This window comes from Ambystoma mexicanum, chromosome 4q (genome assembly GCF_040938575.1).
Source record: "Ambystoma mexicanum isolate Mex_15411 chromosome 4q, UKY_AmexF1_1, whole genome shotgun sequence".
Classification (NCBI taxonomy): domain Eukaryota; kingdom Metazoa; phylum Chordata; class Amphibia; order Caudata; family Ambystomatidae; genus Ambystoma; species Ambystoma mexicanum.
The window spans coordinates 763,360,703-763,381,223 of NC_090928.1; the positions used below are offsets into that span (position 1 = coordinate 763,360,703).

Consider the following 20,521-nt stretch of genomic DNA (forward strand, 5'->3'; position numbering starts at 1 on the left):
TTCTGTAATGAGAGATCGTTTTAATCTTCCCTCCATTTTCCAAAGAAAACAAAGTTGTGTTTCTGTTTTCCCTGTCACATTTGCCATTGCCATTGGATTGATCAATATGATTGAACAACGGTTGTGTATGAAATTCGTCGCTGTTGTGTCTGGCGAAAACACAGTTAATGGAGCTAGGCTCCCGACGCCACTATGCTGATGGCCGTTAGGAGGCCTGGGTTGCAGCGCTTGCACTGTAGGCTGGATGCTTAAGGGCTTTCTTTGCACGCAGTAAATAAAAAGAAAGCTGTTCCCAATCGAGCTCCTGCCTTCATTTATTCCCGTCGGCTCACAGCTGAATACTGCTGTGCGCCGACACGACAATGGCGAGGAGGATGGGATAAGTTCGAGTGACCAGTTCCCACTTTCCTGCATTAAAAAAATAAATAAAATTATTCTCTCCCTCCCTTATCGCTTTTGGGAGTGCCCTACATAAAATGCGCTTCCCACTACACCTGAAAAATGTCAGAGGGAGGACAAGAACAACGGGATGGTCACGATGACTAGATGCCAGGCGCAAGTGCCTTCTGCAGACCTGCGCCATTCGACATGCAAGATCATCGGTCTCTTGGACCAAGATGGGAGAGATGGCTACGACGTTTTGAAAATGATCTAGCGGCTCATGAAGAGCAGGCGCCTGATCGTTTCACAAGAAGATTGCTCATAAACCTCTTGGGAGATAACGTAGAGGATCTTATCCCTACTTTCCTGCCAGAAGAGGTGAAACCTTTCACTGGGCTGAAGGAAGCGTTACGTGCCTACTTTGATCCTCAACCAAACATCGACCACGAAAGGCACACCTTCAATACCGCCTGCCAACTAGCAGGTGAGAGCATGGATGCATTTGTGACTAGGCTCCGCAATCTGGTAGCTCATTGTGATTTTCACAAGTTTTCAAACAAAGAAGCGATACGCCTCAGGATCATTGGTGGATTGTTGTCATCATCCTTCAGAAAGAAGTTACTACGAGAAACACTCTCGCTGACCACCATTCTCCAGATGGCTAGGACAGAGGCGCGTGCCGACACGCAAGCGACTCAAGTGGAGAGCGACAAAGGACATACAAAGGAACAGATACATCAGGTGACACCAGGAGGACGTACTCGATACCTGGGTGGCAACCTAACACGAAGTCATGTTTCCACAAGCAGGTGTTATCGGTGTGGGCTGACATTTCCTCATGATCCCGGCATGAAATGTCTCCCGTTTGGACAGAAATGCACTATATGTGAGTGGGAAAACCACTTGGCCATTATAGGCAACGCATCACCACCTCGACCTCAGGGTTCCACTTATGCTGCAGTGAGGCAAGAGCCAGCTCCACACAACACGATGCTGAGGAGAGACATCACTAATAGACGAGATGTCATATGGCATGTACGTCAAATCACAGGAAGGTCTCCCTCACCCTCGTCAGTGGCAGAAAGAGAACCCCACGACTACTCATACATGATGAAGGCAACGACAACAACGGTCGAGAGTGATGTCAGCATGAGGATAGGGAACCATCCGGCCAACTTTGTGATCGATACCGGAGCCATACCTAACATCATATGCATATCTGAGTATCTGAAAATATCTAACCCCACATGCCTGGTTCCGTCTGAACTGAAGATATTCCAGTGGGGAGCAAAGGGCCCTGTACGCAATCATGGAAAATTCTCCACAACTTTCTGGTACAAGGGCAGATGCGCGGATACAGAGCTACATGTCCAACAAGGTGAAGACCCCAGAAGCAATTTATTGGGTCGCTCTACCACCCTCAAAATGGAGATTGCAGCAGTAACCTATCACATGCGGCAAGATGACTCCATCACACAGACCTTCCCGTCATTGTTTACTGGTCTGGGGTGCCTCAAAGGTGATGCCATAACATTACACATCGATGAACTGGTCATTCCAGTTGCTCAGCACCCCAGTAGGATGCCGTTTCACCTTCAAGCGCAGGTGGAGAAAGAAATACATAGCCTCCTCGAACACAACATAATTGAGCCTGCCAGCGGCCCTACTCCATGGGTGTCCCACATAGTAGCAGTTTCAAAAAGGGACACACCCGATTCAATACACATATGTCGAAATGAGACAGGCGAACAGAGTAATTGGACGCGAGAGGCATCCCGGAATGCACCTGGATGACATGATCGGCCTATTGAACAGATCCTGAATCTTCTCAAAACTCAACCTCAACAAGGCATACCACCAGATATAGATAGATGAGCAGTTGACATACATTACTACTTTTGCCACCTACGTTGGGCTCTTCAGGTACAAAAGGCTCATTTTTGTAATCTCATCATAGGCGGAGATATTTCAGGAGAGCATATGCAAGGTCATTTGACACGTTAAAAGCTCTTTCAATTACAGTGATGACATCCTGGTATTAGGAACTACTTTTGAAGAAAATAATGATGCGCTACACAAAATATGTACTGCACTGATGGAAGCAGGGCTGACTAAATCGGGAGAAATGCGCATTTCGCAAGGAGCACCTCAAATATTTTGGGCATGTATTCTCGCAAAAAGGGATGAGCACCCAAGCAAGGTTGATGCCCTAACGAGAATCTCGCCACCGAAAGATGTCAGCGATGTCAGATCATTTCTAGGAATGGCAAGCTATTGCAACAGGTATCTATGCGATTTTGCCACTGTCAACGCCCACTCAGAGAACTTACCAAGCAGGGACGTGATTTTCAGTAGACCTCAGAGTGTCAGGAAGCATTCAGGCAGATCAAGCAGGACATAGCGTCTGCGGAATATTTCAGTCTTGAGCTAGGTACGGAATTAACAGTGGATGCTAGTCTGGTAGGATTCGGCGCCATTCTGGCACAGCATCAATCAGGACGAGAAACGCAGAGACAGGTGGTTGCATATGCCAGCAAAAAGCTGTCAGACGTGGAAATGAAATACTTTCAGCCAGAAAAGGAAGGGCTAGCAGTCTTGTGGGCCTGTAAGCGCTTAAATGTTTTTATTAGGGAAGGCGTTCACTTTTGTCACGTATCATCAAGCACTAGTAACTATTTATGCAAATCGGCATTGCAAAATGCCTCCTCGCATAGAAAGATGGGGCCTTCACCTTTTGCTCTATTGGGTGTAGAATATATATACATTTCCATTTGATTTTGTTGAACTGATGCTATAACAATAAAATGAATACGAGCATTAACTGAGCCAATGGGTTTTGGCTAATGCAGTTGAAATGCAGCCTCAAACAGCCCACTACTGACAACAGAAGCCTGGTATTGTCGCCATATATAAGGCATATCCCAACATGCCCAAGTGTTGTCAAAATGTGGCAAATGCAGCCTCAAATGCCCCAGTTGATGCCATCATCGGCCTACCCTACCATGTACATGTACTGCAATGTCAAGTGCAGCCTCAAGCGCCCGAATAATTATATGCCAAATGTAGTCCCAAATTTCCAAATAATGTAAATGTGCTGTGTACCTTGACACAGTAGCACTGCAGTGGTCTCACAACCCCAAGGTTGTTCGGAAAAGGCTTTATTGCGACCCTGTCTGGGATATCCATATTACTGGAATGTAATGCTGTATATTTGCTTTAGTGATTTGTATCTATACCATAATGTTCCACAGTATTTGTATAACATTCAGCTGAACAAAAAAACAACAAGCTTCATAACTTGACTAAATGACAGCAGCAATAATAACTGGTAACATTACAAGTGATCATAGGAATATAGGCACAGAACAGGCACACGCTTCAAGAAAAAACAATTCCAAACAAACACTATAGGCCCTCATTACGAGTTCGGCAGTAACCATGCCGCTATTGGCGGCATGGCTGCCGCCGAAATCGCGTCGGGGTCCGGGTCCTCGGAATGAGGACTTACCGGGCCATTCCGAGTTCGGAAGGCCCGGTAATTCCTCCCTCCAAGGACCCGGACACGGTCCTTCCCCATTCCCATTTCAGCCCCCATAGGGCTGAATGGGAATGGGAGAGGGAGCAAACAACGGGCCATTACGAAATGGCCCGTTGTTTACTCCCTCTTCCCCTTGCAGGACCCGGTAAGCACGCCTGGTTTTCCCAGGCGTTGCTTCCTGGGTCCCGCGAGGGGACCTCGTAATGCGGCGGTACGAAGTGAACGGCGCCGGCACCGTTTACGGCGCCGTTCACTCTGTACCGCCAGGGTCGTAATGAGGCCCCATAGGTGAATCGTCCAGTATCTGGGACTCTTTCCGTTAGATTGCCAGCAGTGGTGGCAAGTTGCAACTAAGGGACATAAAGAATGTTCACCTTTCATCAAATGAAAATGCTAGAAATGTACAAAAGGAGGGCGTAATAACACACCACTATTCATACACTTTTGTATATGCTTAGTTTTTGCTGAAGTCTTGTTGCTAAAAAGGCACCTGTGATCCGTATTATAAAAGACAATGGGCCTCATTACGACCCAGGCGGTCCGGAAATAACGGTGGCGGTAAACCCGCCGCCACCGTTGTTTCCGGACCGCCTGAGTCTGACCCCTGCATGCGGGAGGTGATGTTCCCGCCAGGTCTGACCTGGCGGGTTTAACACCTCCCGCATGCAGGCGGACGAGGAAACACTGGCAGCATTACGAGATGCTGCCGGTGTTTCCATGATCCCCATTTCCATCGAGTCCCATAGGACTCAATGGGAATGGGGATTTACACCATTCCGCCTCCGTGATTCCCGGAAAACCGGGGTTGTAATGCCCCGGTAATTCCGGGAATCACGGAGGCGGAATGGTAATACGAGTCTGGCGTTAACCAGGCGGTTTTACCGCCTCGGTTAACGCCGGACTCGTAATGAGGCCCAATGCCTCATTACGAGTTTGGTGTTGCGGCCATAAATGGTGGTAATACAGTTACCACTGCATTACCGCACCACCGAACTATTGGTTTGGAAGTAAGGCAGAGGAAAACTGCTGTAGGCAATTCTTCTGTTTTACGTCAAATCCGCGGAATTACTACCAGCGTAATTAACATGGAGTCCTATAACCTCTGATAAATGTGGATTAACACCGCCTACCACCACTTGTAGTCTGGCAATAATTCCGCCGGACTAAGTGGCGGTAAAGGATTTACCGCCGAAATACAACCAAACTTGTAATGAGGCCCAATGTGTGTTGTGTGTTAGTTTGTAAAAAGTGAATATGCTTGTTGTCTTAATCTTGTTTATTATATAGTATAGGCAGAATATCTATATGATATATATGCTGTTTTTATTTTATTGTTTTGATATCTGTGTATATGATTGCAATTACACCTGTTTCTGATTCATGGCAATAATACTAATAGGTGAATTTTAGGAGCAGAAACAGAAGTGTGCAGGGTATGAGACAAAATAAGGAAAGTTTATATAAAATTAGTCTACCATCTTCTACAATGAATGCTGCATTAGTTAACCAAATATGTACTTGCAAACTCTTTACTATAGTTGTGTAAGAGGTCAATGATTTAATGTCTGATTTTGCTGTTTTTCTGATTTTTTCTTTCACCTTTAGCACTTGAAAAAACACCTCTTCATGCTAACCCACTAGTTGCAAAATTTATAAAAGAACGTAAGTAAAGAGAAAATAAAGGACTTTCGATAAATCATTTGGTAAGAATAGAGGTAAATAACGTAGCTACATTTGTGAAATGTAATTGACACTTATTATACAATATTTAGTCAGTGTGATGACACTAGTTCCACTATTTATTTATTTATTTATTTAGCATGTATTTCAGCGCACAAAGCCGAGAGGCATCTAGGCGCTAGTTACAGGAAAGCGCATGGAATATTGGAGAAGTGCATAACTCCACATCAGGTTACAGAGATACAATGGTGTCTACACAATCTGGCAAAGCCTCCCTCTTGGTACGGGGGGCTACATCAGGCTGCATATAGGACAAAATAGGTAAAGTAACACAGATAGGCAAGTCTCACCTCATGGTATAATAATAATAATTTAGCATTTATATTGCGCTACAAACCCTCAGGTATCTGACCGCTGCTTATTATTACCCACGATGTGTGGTGCTCATTTATCGACTTCGGAAGGATAAAGGCTGAGTTTGGCCCTGCCGGCATTCGAACCTGCGTCTGCAGGCTCTGCACAGATGTCAAAGCGAGCGCTGTACTCGCTGTGCTATAGGACCGGTATGGAGGGGCCACATCAGGCTGCATATAGGACAAGATAGGTGAGATAACACAAATAGGCAAAGCCTCACCTCATGGTGCGGGGGCTACATCAGGATACATATAGGACAAGATAGGTAAGATAACACAGATAGGCAAAGCCTCACCTCATGGTGCGGAGGGCTACATGAGGCTGCATATAGGACAGAATAGGTGAGGTAACAGATTGGCAAAGTCTCACATGATGAGGGGGCTACATCAGGCTGCATATAGGACAAGATAGGTGAGATAATCCACATACCTGAGGCAGTCAGGATTCCGTCCAGGGCACAGCACCGAAACTGTGCTCCTAATCAAATGTATGATTTCAGAGATGCGGGCATTTCATTTGGTGGATCACAATACCCTTTGTCACCATCTCTCCACCGCCGCCAATTTCTCCCCTACGGCCATTGCTTGGATCACCTTGTTTCACCAGGAAAGGGTGATGAAAGTCTTCTCTGACTCAGCCTGTACCCACCCAAGCTTCATTAAATGTGGAGTCCCACAGGGCTCCTGCATTCTACTCACCATGTACAACCTGTTTACCGGGCCACTGTTCCATATCCTGGACACCTTGGGCATCACATACACTAACTGTGCTGATGATACACAGGTCCTCATCCCCCTTACGGGCGACTATGAAGCCAATAAAGCTACCCTACGTCCATATATTCCACTATCCAAACTTGGATGGCAGAAAATTGGTTATGCCTCAACGGAGACAAAACGGAGCTTCTGCTAAATGGATCTCCTGCCACCCTCAGGAAACTCGATAAACAATACAGCTCCTTTACAATTGACCATTTGGCAATCCAAGGATCACAAGCTGTAAAGACCCTGGGGGTCTACCTGGACTCCGACTTCTCTATGAATAGGCAGGTCAATGCCATTGCATCAACCTCGGCCTACCACTCTAAACCTATCAACGCAGCCAGACCTTTTCTTTCTGAACAGAACTGTCTTACCATTGCAAGAGCAATAATTGAATCTAGATTAGACTATTGCAATGCCCTCTTTCTGAGGACGTCCATTAAAAACCTTACCAAACTCCAGATAGTCCAGAATAGTGCCCTTAGGGCAGCCACTGGCATTTCCAAAAGGGAACACATATCTGAAACCAGGAAGCAGGTTCACTGGCTACCCATTAAAGAGAGGATAGTCTTCAAAGCTCTTGCCCTAACACATAAACGTGTCCACAACCGGGCACCTCTGTACCTGGCTCAAAGAGTTGTTAAGCCTGTTCCTACTATACCCACAAGAATGGCCTACTCTAATAGGATATCCGTTCCTAAAACAAGGAGAGTGCGTGCAGGAGGATCTAGTTTCCCAGTTTTGGCAGCGACACATTGAAACGCCTTACCCCCCCAGGTCAGAAATGTCGAATCACACTTAGCCTCAGGAAGTTAATCAAAGCCTTGCTGTTCACCTAACCACTTTTGTCCTATGATTAATGCATTCAACAGTCTGACTATTTTGTACCTCTCAATGGAACTGTTTCTTGCTCACTGTAACCAAGAGCAAAGTACCGCTTTGTATCCAAGACAATCTTGTGTAACTAAGATAATCTCATATCACGCTCACTGTAACCAGGAGCCAAGTATCCCTATGTAACTAAGACAATTTTGTGTAACCAAGACAATCTCAAGCAACAGCGCCTCGATGCCCTTGGGCTGCTAGTGCGCTTCAAAAATACAAATAACTAAATAATAGATTGGCAAAGTCTCACCTTGAAGACCGAAGGACGGCATCGATCAAGCACCAGGCAATAGGGACACAGCAGGAGAGTGACAAGTGAGCAGTTGGCAGAGAGTGAAGGTCTCGCACATAGAAAGGGGTGAAGAACAGATAAGGGGGCAAACTAAACAGCTACTAGACCCGGGATAACGTCGACAGCAGTGTAGAAGGTGGTTCGGGGCAGGAAGAAATGTCCAGAATAATGTGTAGGCGCATCGAAGAAGTAATGTCGGGCGGACCGAACTCCGCTGTACCAATGAAAAAGAGTGACGTGGGAGCATACAAATGGTTAACATGTGAGAAGAGAGAAACATCAATGAAGTTGCATCCGGGTGACTTGTGCAACAAAGGCATACATTTCTGTGGCATCGTGAAGCGCTGATGCGCCTGAAGCCCCGGAAAGGCCCAGACAGGGGAAGACGCTGGTCCTTAGTTGTGGGCTGGCTTCGCCATGCCGGCTCACTGGTAGAGAAAGTAATCATCGAAGTCCCAGCCAATCCACATTTAGCAGAGGAGGGATTGTGAAACACACAACCAGAAACAAACAAGTGGGCCCGAGGCAGTCATGATGAAAGGGAGCAGTGCTGCATAGGGCACAAAGGAAGCCCCACAAGGCTTACCTAGAAACGGTGGATGAAATGGTGCATAACGCTGGAGGATGCATTTGCTGTGGCCATAGATTAAACAGGCCCAGAGAGGGGAAGACGCTGGTACTTGGCTGCAGTCCTTAGCTGTGGGTCGGCTTCACCATGCCGGCTCACTGGTGGACGAAGAAGGACTATGCTAGTCCTTTTACCAACCATTAGTTTGAATTGCCCGTCAGAATAATTTACTGATCTTCAAAATGTTTCCATGTTGTGGGATCTTCTGTAATGAGAGATCGTTTTAATCTCCCCTCCATTTTCTAAAGATAACAAAGTTGTGTTTATATTTTCACTATCACCTTTGCCATTGGATTGATAACTATGATTGAGCAACGGTTGTGTTGCGGGGTCTGTCTCTTTAAGACAGCCCTCCTGGGAGAGTTTCACAGGGGGACGTGACGTGGGGGAGAAAGGGAAGTTGAAGGGAGGAGCAAGCGGGGGTCCTCATTTCCCTGATGTTCGAATAAAGAGTTAGATGTAAAATTCTAACCTGGTGTGCCTCCGTTATTTATACAGGCCTAACGGCTTAACAGGTTGTGTATGAAATTCATCACATTGGGCCTCATTTCCGGTCTGGCAGTAACCCTGCCAGTGATACATGCGGGTTGCCGCCAGATCTGAAAAAAATTACATCCCCGCGGGCTGGGAGGACAGGCGCCGGTATTTCTGTTAATCCCCATTCCCGGACTCCATGGGAATGGGGACACAGAAGCACCGGCACCGTTAACAACGGTGCCAGTGCGCCCATCAGAACTCTGCGAGCGGGTGCCGTCCCGCCCGCAGAGTCGTACTTTGCCAGTCTGGTAACAACAGTGCCAGTAGGCTTACCAGCACCATTGTTGCCGGACAGGCACAGTTATAATGAGCCCCATTGTCTTTATAATAATGTTTCTCCTGATGCAAATGAGTAAGAGACCACTGGTGACAAATCCCCTACTTTATTGGGGACACAGGGAAGCCTATGTTGAATAAATTCCCTTGTTCTGAAAATAAAAGTAGAAGGACCACGTTTCCCTCTTTCTGCTGAGTCTAGGTGCTACCTCTACACTTTCACAGGACATGAGCTGCAGGCTTATTGCCCATTCATTTAAATGCTTACTGCCCTTTGTGCTTTCCAAGCTCCTTCCCAGTTTGGATTATCCCGTGTTTTATGTCTGCCCTAATATCATATTATGTTTGACAGCGTCTCATACCGGTCCCATTAGGGTGAGCAAGGACTCAAATATGTGCCTTAATGCATTTTGAATATGCTTTAATTACAGTTTCATAAAACTCAAACACCTAAATAATGAACTCAAAATTAAGCTATATTATTTGTCTTTTATTTCTCCCACATCTTCGTTACTGCTTATATTCAACCTTACATGTTAATAGGGGTGTGGCTAGCGGTCATTCAGTGAGGTGGCTTTTCTGAAGAACTCCTGCATGATCCTTTTCAAGTGATGGTTTGAAGCGCCCGATTCTGCCCTAATTTGCAGGAATAAGTGGTCAGACACTGCAGGGAACAGCACTGTGGCAGTGCTGTTATCGGCTTAAGGTAGCTGACTGTGAACAGACCAACGAAAGACCGAGGCTGACTCACCCAAGATGGCAGTTGCCGCTGCGCGGTGAGCTGTAACAGACCCGACGGGCCTGCTCACTTGGTGTGGGGTGTTCTACAAGATCAGGGACACCTTGAATTGATGCACGATACGGCTGCAGGGCAAGCAGAAGAAGCAGCAGGCTGGCTGGAGAACACAGCAGTGCGGCATGAAGGGACGATATAGAGTGGCGGGGCCTGAGCGACGAGTGTGAGCCGGATTCCAGACTACAGCCCAGAGGGTGATACACACTGCAGCAAGGACACCAACAGAGGGTGCTGTATAGGCATGACTGCCCTACTCCGGAGACCGAACCGGACACCACAGATTGGGCGGTAGAATCTGCGGAAGGCGCTGCATGTTATTACACGAGGCCCTGCTTGGAGGTTGGGCTGCCCGCCCGAGCTCTGATAGGCTCCCCTGCGGACTGCACAACATTGTGGCAGGGGTCCTGGACCACCCAACAGGCATGGCCCCTGGACAGTGGCTGCAAAACCCTCTGAAGGCTGCAGGCACCCTTGCCTAGAGCTCCCGTTATCCTGAGGTGGCACAGTGCTGGGGTGTGTATGGGTGTCTTGGACTTTGTGGTTCCCAGGGGGCCCCAGGGGGCCGGCCTGTGCACATTGATCACTGCAGAGTTACAATGGAGGTTGTGGGACGCACCGTTGAACGAGTAGGGCTGCCTGTAATCACCAGGAGCATCAGAACAGAGGTGAGCGCAGAACAGAGGTGAGCAGCGCAAGGTCCACACAGCTACGGTGGAACAAGAGCAACACGATGGAGGGTGCTGCTGGTGGTGCCCAAGGGAGCATGGCCTGCATCAGCTCGGCAGCAGTGGGACGCTACACAAAGCACAGGGCGGGGGCTTGGTATCCCGCTGAGAGGCTGCCTGTGCGGGGCTGCCATAGCAGGGGGTGGAGCAATACCCCCAGTGCCCAACGCCTCCCTCACTGGAATTGGGTCATAAGGCCATCAAGAACGCTGTGCCAGCCTGCACTAACCTGGCCTACACAGTGAATCCAGATACCGGACAGGAATCGCAAGGGGAAGGCCAGCCAGACGGTCATGGAGGCTTTCGCACGCAAGGAGGGGGGCAACGCAATACAGCAGGATGTCACAGTGGATGTGGCCACCTCCTCGCAGGCCAGGCGGCTACACAGGTGGAATGCCCCATCCTGGCAGCATTAGTAGTGCTGAAGACGGCATTGGAGCATAATATTGATGCAGTTATCATGGATGCCGGTTTGCTGCGACAGGATGTGCGGGTGCTCGCGGACCATCTGGGCACTGTGGAATTGCGAGTACAGGACAACACGACCAGCATCACCAACACTCAAACCTAGGTAGCGGATCTGATAGAGTGAAGACCTTAGAACAATGCCCTGAGGACGCGGAGGGCAGAGCCTGCAGGAATGACATCAGAGTTCTCGGCCTCCCGGAGCGGAGGAAGGCAGGGATCCTACAGCCTATGTTGAAAATATGCTCCTGTAGGAAGTGGGTCCTGGCACTCTGACACAAGGATTTACAGTTGAACAAGCACACAGATCGCTGGCGAAGAGACCCCCTCCTTGCGCACCCCTGAGACCGTTGATGGCGAGAATCATGAATTACAAAGACAGTGAGAGGATTCTTGTTTTCTCTAGGGAAGGGGGAACCTTAGCTAGAGGACCTTCAAACCTGGCGATTAACCCAACTACGGCGGGCGAATTTGGATGGATGAGCAAGGGATACCGAAGCTCCAGAGAAGGGGCAATAACCAGCCATAGTGAAGTGGTGTTGGAACATGTGATGGAAGATGCCCATTCATTATTTTCCCCCTGCAGCATGGATGACAGGGTACGAGGAATACGTAAATAGAATGCAGGAACATGAGGGAACTGGGACGTAGGGTCAGTACCCTGATAGTTGCTAAAGCAGGCGACTGCCACATACCCCAGTTGTGACTTCAGGTGCCAGTTTTATGGCATTGAGCTGCTGCACGCTACCCAGACATGTGGGTGTGGGTGTGGGAGAGGTGGCTGAGCCTGAGCAGGGGGGTTATGGGGGCAGGGGGGGTTGTTTACAGAACCCTCTGTTGAGGGGAGAGATTTGTTTGTTGACAGGTGGAAATGGAAGCAGTACAACACTAGCAGGCGAGACGCAGTTATGTGTTACTTTATGGCACCATGTCACTCTGCCTGGGTGGCGGACAAGACTGCCAGGCCCTGTGGGGAGGGCGGTTGGTGGGCACCAAGTTGTTTGTTGGTGTGGCGGTGTCCTGAGGGAGGAGGAGGGGAGGCCAAGCTGGCAGGGCAGAGGGACAATAAGAGCCTAGCGGGAACATTTTATGGTATTGGCTGACAACTTGAAGATAATCACCTGGAATGTCAGGGGACTTAATAATTATGTTAAGAGACTGAGAGTGCATGCATGGTAAACTGTACAGTTCCCTGTTTTCGGCATACGCAACGGGTGTCCTCATTTGGGTGGCACCCTCATTCCCCTTTCAATTGTTGGAATCCAGGAGGGACGATGAGGGCAGAAAGGTCTTGGCACATGAGTTACTCGAAAACAGGGAGATATGCTTTGTGAACACATATGCTCCAAATCATGACGCCACTGCATTCTTTCGGTCATTATATTCAAGATTGCCTACATAAAGGGGGTCTGCATGGGTATGGGGTGGGGACCTCAACTGCACCCATAACCCTTGTCTGGATAGATCAGATAAGAAATACCAGAAACCCGCACCACTGGGTAAGGCTCTTGGTGCCCTAATGCAACATCTGCGATTTGTAGATGTGTGGAGTGAGAAGCATGGAGAGGTGCGTGGCTATTCCCAATTTTCAGCCTCTCATGGAGTGCATTGGCACATAGATTTTTTTTTTATTGGTAAGAAGACTTTGGGTGAGTGTGTGGCCCTAGAATCTATTGCTAGGGTCCTTTCTGACCATGCCCCGCTGATAGCAACATAGCAGGGAACCCTGCCGCAGAGACCCCCGATACCCACCTGTTGGCAGAGGGCGGAGGCCCTGTTAGATGATGACTTTAATAATTACCTGGAGAATAGGATTACAGAGTACTTTGACACTAATATGGGTAGCGTTGCAGAGTCTGGTACCTTGTGGTACGCTTTTAAGGTTGTCATGCGGGGAGCAGCGATTTGGAAAAGGGGTTGTGTTAGAAAAGACATATTGCAGGCTTTAACGGCCACTGAGAACGATATTGCGCAGGCAGAGGGCACTGAAGCCGAGGCGTAGACAGGGTAGGGCCTGAGCGGGCTAGGCCCACCCAAAATCTAAAAATCTCCAATCAGTAGTGCTGTGTTCCCCAAGGCTCTGTTCTCGGCCCTTTCCTTTTCTCACTTTACACCTCCCTTCTTGCCCCTATCATCTCTTCATTCAGTATATCTCACCATTTCTACGCAGACAATACCCAGCTTTTCCTCTCCTTCTCTTCTTTCACTCCTGACCTCCACCTCAATCTATCTTCCTGCCTTACTGTTATCAAAAACTGGATGTCTTCCCACATTCTCTCCCTCAACACTGACAAGACTGAAGTCCTATTCTTTTCTTCTAACACGCTTCCCCTCCCTCTCCCCCTCCTTTTATCCACTTCCCTCCTTCTAATCTCCCCATTTCTGCTCATGCTCGCAATCTTGGTCTCCACTTTGACTCCTCCCTCTCCTTTTCCCACCATATTTCTCTTACCTCTCGCGCCTGTCGCTACCATCTCTTCAACATTCGTAAGATCTGTTCCTCCCTAACCTTCCATGCCACTAAACTCTTAATCTCTTCCCTCATCTTCTCTCGTCTTTTCTACTGCTCTACTCTCATCTTTGGACTCCCTGCCTCTCATCTTGCTCCCCTCAAATCCCTCTAACATTCTGCTATCCGTACCCTTTGTATTCTTGCTCCTCACGACTCAATTTCCTCCTCGCTTTCATACCTTGGCTGGCTTCCCTTTCACTCCCAACTTAAATTTCAATTCCTCTGCCTCGTTTTTAAATCCCACCATGACCTTGCTCCCCCCATCTTTCTTCTTTCCTCTCATTCTACACTCTTGCCCGTTCCCTCCACTCTGCTGATCTCGTCCTACTCACTGTTCCCCGTCCCCATGTGCCTCTTCGCGTTTCTGTTCCTTTCAGCTCCTGGCCCCCCTACACTGGAACTCTCTTTCTCTTTCTATCCGCTCCATCCCCACCTATTCCTCCTTCCGCGCCTCCTTGAAATCTCTTCTTCTCCATTGCCCGCCCTGACCTCCTTCACTACCTTCACTTCTCTTTCACTTCCCTCATTTTTCCTTCCTACCCACCCCCCATACTCTCTCCATTCCCTCCTATGCCGCCTCCTATCCCCCCTTGAAATGTCATCCTTATTCCCTGCTTTGATCCTCTCTTCTCTTCCCTTACTCCTCCCCCATCCCTTCCCCTGTTTACTGATCTAGTTAAATTGTTCTACATACTGTTTCGCTGGATTGTCTCATGATTGTAATTATGCTTCTATTTTATTATCCTTTGTATTCTTGTTATAATATAAAGCACTTTGGTGTGAAGCGCAATATAAACTTAATAAATACAAATTTACAGATTTTAATATCACTGCGGTTGGCCCATCTACATTACGTTCAGGCCCCATTAATAGACAATCCTGGCTACGCCTCTCCACTGAAGGGGAGCCAGGTGGGGGGGTCTGAGAGGCTGACAGAGTTGCGTCAAAAATGTATTGCAGAATGGGAAAGACTGGGCAGAGTAGACTCAGAGACAACACACGGAGGGGGACAAACCAGGGAGTTTGCTGGCATGGTTGTGTCGGAGGGAAGAGCTACGGGACATGATAAGTGCCATTGTGGACGAGAGTGGTGCAATAGTGAAGACTCAGAGAGGTATCAATGAGGTCTTTTCGAGATTTTACGGGTCTTTATACTCAAAGAATGTAATGGGGGCTGACAGAGACATCGGTGATGCCTTAGCTCAGATAGATTTACCCAGGCTGGATGGGGAACAGACAGATATGCTTGATGCTCCGTTGACATTAGATGAAATTAGCGCAGTAATATCAGACTTTCCACCAGCCAAGATGCCAGGACTGGACGGTCTCCCGGGGGAATTTTACAAAGCATATAGGGATATGTTGGTGCCCAGGCTTCTGGGGGCCTTTGCAGAGGCGTACGAGCTGGTAGTGTTGCCCACCAGCAACAGCATGAGGGAATCCAATATAGTGCCTATCCTCAAACCTGGGAAGCCTACACAGAGCTGCGGCTCATATAGGCCCCTCTCTATGGTTAATAAGGACTGCAAGATTCTAACTCAATTTCTTCTCGTGTCAGAGCATCAAGGATCTTAGAAGCTGTCCCTCCTGCTACGCTCTTCCTGAAGCTGCATTCATCCTCCCTGATGCATCCTCTGCAATTGCTGCCATCTATCTCTACACGACGTGCAGTATGACAAAATTCCAAAATAGTAACATCATAAAAGAAAATATTTGCAATTTTTAAAGAAAAAGAGAAATAATAAATTCTTCTGGTGCTCACTTAAGGTCATATCTGCAGTCATTCTCGCTGCCTCCCAGCACTCTGGGGGCAGGCTTCATTGTGGTTTAGTGGGGAACTGTAGCCTGAAGCCTGTGTGCCCTTTTGCATTTTGAACCACGAGGCATTGCCAAGATGGCTGCTGCATTGTCTTATACTCAGTAGCCTCTTCTGAGTAAACTTTCGCCTGCCTCCCTGCACATTATTGGTCCTTCCATCATTCTTTTGGCCTATGGAGAACAGGCAGGCTTTAGCCGGCCCCCTCTGCAAAGGCCCACTTCTATGGCCCTGTCTGCCCCTGTTCCATGCCTGGCCGTGCTTCCAGGCTCTACTCTTTTCAATCTACAGCGAAAGATGCTCCAACATGTCGGATTCTCCATCCACGCACATATGATTGTGACTTCCCCCTTTTTGGCCATTACGTGAGTACTGACTGTTGCTTGGTGGTTGCTTCATCTCTGCTTGACTCACTCCCTCTGCCTCTCCAGTCATTCACACTGCAGTTTCCCCTGTACTATGGTGAAACCTTCACCCTGCTTTCACTCCCTGAGCTATGCTTCCACTGGCCGGCCCCATACTTGTATTGCTTTGTCACCCAGCATTGTATTTGTCTGGTAGTGTAAACATTGAAATTAGCTGTGCCTTCATCCAGCATTGTATTTGTCTGTTAGTGTCAAAATCGAAATTTGGTGTCCCTTCATCCAGAAATGTATTTGTCTGGTAGTGTAAAATTCGAAATTAGGTGTGCCTTCATCCAGCAATGTATTTGTCTGGTAGTGTAAAAATCGAAATTAGGTGTGCCTTCATCCAGCATTGTATTTCTCTGTTAGTGAAACAGAAGGAATTTAGCTGTACCTTCATCCAGCATTGTTTTGTTTTTGTACTCTTAACACCCACTTTGGCCAACTGTGTACCTGGTTCAGAACTGTGCATTGCAGCACACACACCCCCAACAACCCCTTGCTTTCTCTCTTCCTCTCTCCCTCTCACTTCCTCCTCTCGCTCCAAGATGGCACTCTCCATCTCCCCAATCTATTCCAACTGCTACACCATCACCTATCCTCCTTCTCTCACAAAATCTGGATGGAAAAAGCATAAACAAGACATCCTAGCTGCAAACCCTGGCTTCCCAATTGCAGACACCTATGTCAGTGCAACCTCAAGAGAAATCTTCACTGACATCCTTTTCTCTGTCCCATCTCCTGACCTATGGATCTCTCACCTCACGGTCACTCTCCCCCCTTATTCTTCCACATCCATTAATGGCAGAACCAAGTGGGAAGTCCTCTTTACAGGCAGCTTACATCTTGCTGCTGCATCAATGTCTACCTCACTGGCAATGTCCTGGTTCAAGGCCATCAGGCCAACTTCCTTCTCTTTGACCGGATCCTGCCATCTCTCATCAATTCCCTTCCTTTCCATGCTTCTCCCCCTTTTATCCCCTCTGCTCCACCACTTCTAATGGAAGCCCCACGCGCCTACACTCCGCCTCAAAAAACCTTCAAAGGCAGCAATCGTCTCCATCTGGCGACCCTCAACTCATGCTCAGCCATCAAAAATGCTGCTGACATCTGCCTTCTCCTTGAAGACACCGACCTGGACATACTTGCACAAACTGAAACTTGGTTCAATGCCAGCTCAGTTACCTCCTTTGACTCACTCCTACCTGTCGGCTTTAAGATCACTTCAAAGCCTCCACCCCACTGTGCTGGCGGTGGGGTTGCCTTAATCTTCCCAGAGTTGCTGCCTTCTCTTTCCACCTTCATTCCCCCTGGTCACCCCTTTCTCTTGATCTGACCACTGTCTCCTCACCACTCATCTGGGTCCCTGTGGCCCTGTGTCAACTCCTCATAATGCTCTTCCAAACTCGTTCACGAACATCCGTCCGATGAAACAAGTGTCATTTGATGCCTTCCCTTCCACCTTCATTCCCCCTTACCCACCCAACACAGACTCTTCCACTGATGCTGCTCTTAGCAACCTCTATCTGTTCATTACCAACACCCTTCACATTCTTGCCCCAGTCATGAGGATCCGCCTGAAAACTGCCTCCAAGCGTAACACCTGGTACGATTCCAACTTGCAGACCAAAACCGTAAGTGCAGGGCTGCTGAATGGAAGTGGGACACTTCAGGTTCACTCTCTGACAAACTGGCCTGCCACGTGATCCAGAGACACTACATACTCTCCATCCGTGCTAAAAAAAGAGCCCACATTCAGACACAAGTACCCAATGGGTCCAACAAGTGTATGTTTATTAAAGTTGATAGACTTTTATTAATTTTGTTATGACATGGTGTTATTTTATGCAATGTCAAATTTCTCTTGCAGTTTTGTGTTCTATGATGGTTTTGTGTTAAAAGTACATTTTGTGCTATAAGACACAATAAAATAAATAAAAATAAAAATAAATAATGCGTCCAACAACACGGCGGAACTCTTCAAAATCTGCAGGGAACTTGCCAACCCGTCCGCAGTATCTTCGGCCCCTACTCCCTTCCAATCCCTTTTCAATGCACTCGCCTCTCACTTCACTTCCAAAAACCAGGAAATTTTGAACAGCCTTGTTCCGCACTCCTCCAACCCATCCCTCCCCTTTCTTTCCCCCTACAACTCACCTTCCTCCTTCCCCTTCTCCTTCTTCGCTCCTCCTGTCTCACCTGAAGAAGTCACCAGTGTTGTCAACTCCATGAAGGTCTCTTCTAAACAGGTTGCCCCATGCTCTTCCAGTACCATCAAGGACAAAATCTCCTCTCTCGCCCCTGCTCTTTCTGATCTCTTCAACCACTCCTTTGCTACTGGTTCTGGTCCTTCTTCCCTAAAGCACTCCCTTGTGCGCCCTGTCCTTAAAAAACCCTCTGCAGACCCTTGATGCCCAGCCAACTATCGCCCCATTTCCATCACCCCCTTCCTGGGGAAACTGCTCGAGAAGTTGGCCCTTCCCCAACTCAACTATCATACTGAACTTGTTGGCGGTCTACATGACCACCAGTCTGGATACTGAGCATCCAAAGGCACCTAAACTGCTCTTCTGAACCCCTGTGAACTGTTTGCATCCCTTGATTCCAACTCCCCTGCTGTCCTCATCCTTCTTAATCTCTCTTCTGCATTTGACACAGTGAACAATTGTATCCTCGTAAGAAGGCTCCATGGTACCCTTGGGATCTCTGAACGGGCACTGGAATGGCTTACCTCCTTCCTAACTGACCTTTCCTCCAAAACCTCCTCCCCAACTTCCTCCTCCACCTGTGGCCTCTACCAGGGCTCCATTCTTTCGCCCTGGCTCTTTAACATATATCTTTCTCTGTTGGCCCGCCTCATTTCCTCCGTCTCCCCCAACTTCTAGTGCTAAGCTGATGACACACAACTCTTCTTCAAACTTCCTACTGACGCCCTTGCACCCTCCTTAATCCCTGCCATCCAGGCCTGGTGCACCGCTAGTGACCTCTGCCTCAATGCCAGCAAAACAGAGATTTTCCCTATTGGCATCCCTGCACCATACTTCTTCCCCTCACTCTGGCCTTCCTCCATGGGCCCGCCTCTGACCCCTCCTCCGAAGCCTGGAATCTGAGAGTCATCTGCGACTCCTCCCTTTCCTTCATCCCTCATATTCAAGACACTGTCAAGAAGTCCCACTTTCAGCTATTCCTACTCAAAGGAACTCTACCCTTCCTCACCTTCCCCAAGAGACTCAATGTTACCTGTGCTCTGTTTCTCTTCAGGCTAGACTATTGCAACAGCCTCTTTCATAATCTTCCTTCGACCACCCTGCGATCCCCTCAAGCTTACTTAGAATAGGGCAGCAAGACTTATCCTTGGCCTCAAGCCCACTGACCTCATCTCTCCTGCCCTACAAAGCCTTCACTGCCTCCCGGTCTCAGCAAGGATTAAATTCAAATCCCTCTGTATCATCCACAAGGCCATCTGGGGCCAGGGACCATTCTACCTCCAACGCTTCCTGACCAAATATTCCCCTTCTAGACTCCTGCATTCCTTTGCCACCAACTCCCTGTGTGTGAAGCGATTTGCTAAACAGAGAGCTGGTGGTCGATCACTTTTCTCAGGGGGCTCCCTCCTGTGGAATAGCCTCCCTCTCCCTCTGCAGGACCTCCTTAAGTTCTGAATAAGTCTCAAGACATTTCTCTTTACCTCTTCCTTCTCTTCCTCTCTTCCCATCTAATGTTACAGTAGCGTGACTGATGTGCAGGCCCTTATGTATCCTCGGGCCCCTGACCCACCCACATCTCTCATCCCAGACGCTGTCTATTTACTGCACTTACTTAGGCTCACCCTCCCCACGGGAGGTTGCACTTACGTTCTTCTCCTCTTAGCACTTCTCCCTGAGCACTGCTCCATGAGCACCATATCACCTTCCCTTCCCACCCTACCCTCTGCACTTGCACATTCTGAACACTCACAGGGCATAGTAGGTTTGTCTCCCCTCCCTTTTATTCTCAATATTTGTTTGTACTATTAATTCTATTATTTATCTCGTAATTATTGTCTACCTTGCCCTCTCCCCTCCCTGTTGCCCTGTGGGCACTTTGAAACAGTTTTGCTAATTTTATAAGCGCCTAACAAATTACCAATAAATAAAATAAACAATTGCGGTATTGGCGAATAGACTTAAAAGGGTCATAGGAGCTTTGGTCCACGCTGCTTGAACTGGTAATGTTCCGGGGCACAGCACGTTGTGGAATTTGGGGAGACTGCATCATGTCATAGACAGCACTAACCATCTGAGGGTGGATTGTGCGGTGGCCTCCTTGGACGCGGTCAAGGTCTTTGACTCGGTCCAATGGGACTGGTTGTTGGAGACCCTTTAGCATTTTGGAATCGGAGCTGCCTTCTTACGATGAGTGCAATTGATCT

The 20,521-nt window shown here is 48.2% G+C and overlaps 1 protein-coding gene across 1 annotated transcript in view; it reads left to right on the forward strand.

Annotated features, from left to right (window-relative positions):
- Positions 1-20,521, forward strand: part of LOC138467288 (uncharacterized) — a 5,113,521-nt gene that overhangs the window by 4,325,643 nt on the left and 767,357 nt on the right. Inside the window, exon 21 of the mRNA XM_069607285.1 lies at positions 5,525-5,581. Within this exon, the coding sequence (XP_069463386.1) occupies positions 5,525-5,581 (57 nt within the window). The remainder of the gene's footprint in view (positions 1-5,524; positions 5,582-20,521) is intronic.